The 4,243-nt window shown below is 33.7% G+C and overlaps 1 protein-coding gene across 3 annotated transcripts in view; it reads left to right on the forward strand.

The window, feature by feature from the left end:
* Positions 1 to 4,243, forward strand: part of LOC106879404 (neuroglobin) — a 37,921-nt gene that overhangs the window by 16,273 nt on the left and 17,405 nt on the right. For 2 of the 3 annotated variants that reach the window (XM_014928949.2, XM_052971602.1), the window contains exon 3: positions 3,462 to 3,696. In XM_014928949.2, coding sequence (XP_014784435.1) covers positions 3,462 to 3,696 — 235 coding nt within the window. The remainder of the gene's footprint in view (positions 1 to 3,461; positions 3,697 to 4,243) is intronic. The other variant, XM_052971604.1, reaches the window with a different exon arrangement.

Here is a 4,243-nt window from a genome sequence, read left to right on the forward strand (position 1 = left end):
ATGTCTAGATATGCAAATATATGCATGAGAATACATACATAAAACAAAACATACAAATCTGCATGTATATATACATACTACATACATACATACATACATACATACATACATACATACATACATACATACATACATACATACATACATACATGCATGCATACATACATACATACAAGCAAAAATACCCTGTTGTTGATGTTGAAATTCCAATGAAGAAGCCTTGAATCTTGGTTAGAAAACAGCTCTTTCTCTATTGACAAGAAATCTTGGAATAAAACTGAACAATGACATGCATACATACAAAAATACCCTGTTGTTGATGTTGAAATTCCAATGAAGGACCTTGGATCTAGGTTAGAGACCAACTCTTTCTCTATTGGCAAGAAATTGTGAAATAAAACTGAATAATGATATACATACATACATACATGCAAACATATTATATATATGCATATTTACTTTAAATACATACATATAAACATATACATATACATTTATACAAGCAAACATTTATACATACTTACATACAAACATACATACACATGTACATACATACATAGATATATTACATACATACATACATAGATACACACATACATACATGCATATATACATTTGTACATACATATATACATACATACACACAGGGTTTTGTAGATAAATAGAGACAATTTTTATGATGCATAAAACTGGTTATAAATACTAAAATAGTGGTAGTAGACAGATATGATTTTAATGTAACATTTATTACAACAAAGACATTTATCATCTGCCTCCAGATGAGAACAAAATTTTTTTGCAGCTGCCACAATTTCCGCCTTTTTGATTTTGCATGTTGCACACACAATATAGGTCTTCAAACTGTTGACACTTGAGTGTGATGAAGCATTGGTCCTTACTCGATGTACAACCCATAAAAAGTAATTGAGAATGGCACCTTCTCACCAGGGAGGGCCTGTGTTGCTCTTGACACATAGCATGGTGCAGAATCCTGGATAAGCACCACATTGTCAAACCTAAACTATCCAAGGTAACAGAGAGTTCTTCAGGATGTCCAGATACTCCTTTGTGCCAATCTTTAAGCCAAGCTCAATGGAGTATGGATCCATGGTACTTCCGTCACTTGCCACAGTTCCAAATACCATCACAGAGGGAGGATTCTTAGTCTCAATAACACTGAGGACGTCTGAAGGATTGTATGCAATCACTCAAGAATTTCTACAATTCACTTGAGCGTCCACAGTGAACTTCTCATCCACAAATATGAGAGCTTTTCCTGTACCTTGATGTTTGATGAATGACAGAAGCTTTGAGAATCTCTCAGCTCTGATTGCTTTGGCTTTGGCTGTTAGAAGGTGACAGTATGGTTGAACATAGCTAGTCAGGCCAAGGCTCCTGTTCACAGTTCTGGACACTGTGGAAAGGGACACATTGAGTTTCTTTGCAAGAGTTGTCATGGATGTGGACGAGAGGGCTCCAATCAAACATTTGAAGCCAGCGAGAAACTTTGGATTGTTCTTGGAATCACTTCAAGTCTTGTGTTCTTTTCCATCCATCTTTCCCTCTACTTTAAATTGTTTAAACACATGATAAACTGTTGCTTTCGGAAGTTTTGTCAACTTAACAATTTTATTGACAGTGTGCCCAGTGCACACCAAAACATCAATGATGGAATGATTCTGTTGTTCCGTGATTTTCTGTTGTCGAATCCGTTCACTGTTTACCTGAAAAATAAAGAGGAGGATTAGATTTTGAAGCAAGCAAGGTTTTGTCAAAAAATGAAATGTTAAACCCACTAAGTCTACTGCTTAAAATTGGTCTCAGTTTATCTGCATGACCCTGTACATACATACATACATACATACATACATGCATGCATGCATGCATACATACATACATACATACATACATACATACATACATACATACATACATACATACATACATACGTACATACATACATACATACATACATACAAGGCTCCATCTTTGAGATGTAGTTAACACAGGCAAATTCACATTTGAAACTTGAGAAAAGTCTGGCATATTTTTACTGTTCCACTCACAGATTGCACTTGTAATGTACGAATTAGCAGGTTGATTTCTTTTTCTGAAAATTCCAGTTTATCCAGATTCTCCTTTAAGTATTTATTAACAAAACCTAGTGCTCCAATTATTATTGGGATGAATATGAATTCATAGTCTGGATATAGAAGCTGGAGGTTTCGAAGCAGTTGTCTATAGACATGCTCTTTTTCTTTGATTTTCAAAGAAATATTTATATCTGCAGGGCAGTTGACCTCTATGATGGTACACATCTATGCGCCTCTGACCCAAACAGCAATATTCAACCTGTTATGTTTACATTTGACAGAAGTTTTGATGGAAATATTCCACCAGTATTCCTTGAGTTGGTGTTTATGAATGTATACCATAACAGAGGGATTTTCTAAGTTTATTTCAGATATGTGTAGGAGTGGCTGTGTGGTAAGTAGCTTTGTTGGAAACCGGCTCCCTCCTTAGTGAAAGATTTATAATAATTAAAAAATAGAAGAGACATAGATTGTGTTCCCCATTGACAGATCAGTGGTGTGTGTACGTACATAGATAGGATTCTGCACAGTCTTCATCTACTAAATTTCAGTCACAAGGTATTCATCAATCCCAAGTGGTGAGAAAAGACACTTCCCCAAAATGTTGTACAAGGAGATCAGTTAAACCTGGAACTGTGCAGTTGTGAAACCACACTGTTCCAGTCTGCTGCAGAACAAAAATATCTGAAACGGCTTAATGACAAAGAAACTGATGTTTATAAAATTATTACTTCTGAACTATTAACCTTATTTTCATAGATAAAAGGAATTTAAAATATTTACTGTATGGAAGACATTCAAAAACATACAAAATCTGTTAACTTCACATAAACAGTTATTATTTAGTGTTAACATTTTCATCACACTAAATCTTAACACCAAAATTTAACAGGATTTTAGTGTTTTTGAATAGCTAATATGTGTCATCCAATTTATGTGAGTTTCTGAATGGCTAATCTGTATTTTCCAGTTTTTGCATTTATGAAAGGCTAATATGTGGTCTCCCAGGTTTTGTGTGTTTTTGAATGTTTAATGTGTCTCCCAGTTTTTATGTGTTTTTGAATAGCTAATATATGCCTTTCAGTTTTTGACAGAAGTCCAATGATTGATACAAGTGAAAGAGAAAAAGATATGTAATCTTCAAACAAATTATAAATTCAGTTCTATATTTAAGAGATGAGGAATTATGCACATTATTTACATTATTTACATTATTTACATTTGACGGATATTTGTCCTCATCTTGTTTGTGTTAACAACAAACAAGATGAGGACAAATATCCGTCAAATGTAAATAATGTAAATAATGTAATTTATTAATTTTTTAATGTTATTAATATTTTATATTTAAGTCCTCTTGTCTTTCAGTTTTTTCCAGTCAGAGTATGACTTGCGTGAATATTTTTCTTCAATATTTCAAATTAACAAAGAAAAGACCAAGATGCATATGAACCAAGACAAGCTGGAGCGCCATGCAATGTTGCTAATGGAAACACTAGGATTTGCAGTCACCAAATTGGATGAAATTGAAGATCTTCGAGATTTCCTTAACGATTTGGGTGGTAAACATTATTGGCGTAAAGTGAAACCTTGCATGATTCGGGTAAGAAAGATTAATGTTGTTCAAGCAGTAGATCAATGAATTTGTAATACTAGCATACTAGATTCATTTCCTATCAGAATCAACATTGTGTACACAAACACACAGACAAACACACACATGCACAAACGTACGTGCACACACGTGCACGCACACATATACACATACACAAACTTATTATGCACACATCACCACCACCACTGCTACCATCATTATCATTATTATCACTTTAACATCCACTTTTCCATGCATGCATGAGTTAGATGGAATTCCTGAAGGTAGATTTTCTTTGACTTAATGACCTCCTGCTGTCAGCCCTCATCTATTTTCAAGCAAGGTAAATCCCACATGATCAGATATGTTTTTTAGGAAGACTGACAACAAAGGACTTTGTTTGTATGATGGTGATGCTCATTTATAACTACCCCATGATGTCAAACACAAACACATACACACATACATATACAGATACATATACATATATGTGTATGTGTGCGTATATATATATATATATATATATATATATATATATATATATATATATATATAT

This window comes from Octopus bimaculoides, chromosome 11 (genome assembly GCF_001194135.2).
Source record: "Octopus bimaculoides isolate UCB-OBI-ISO-001 chromosome 11, ASM119413v2, whole genome shotgun sequence".
Taxonomy (NCBI): domain Eukaryota; kingdom Metazoa; phylum Mollusca; class Cephalopoda; order Octopoda; family Octopodidae; genus Octopus; species Octopus bimaculoides.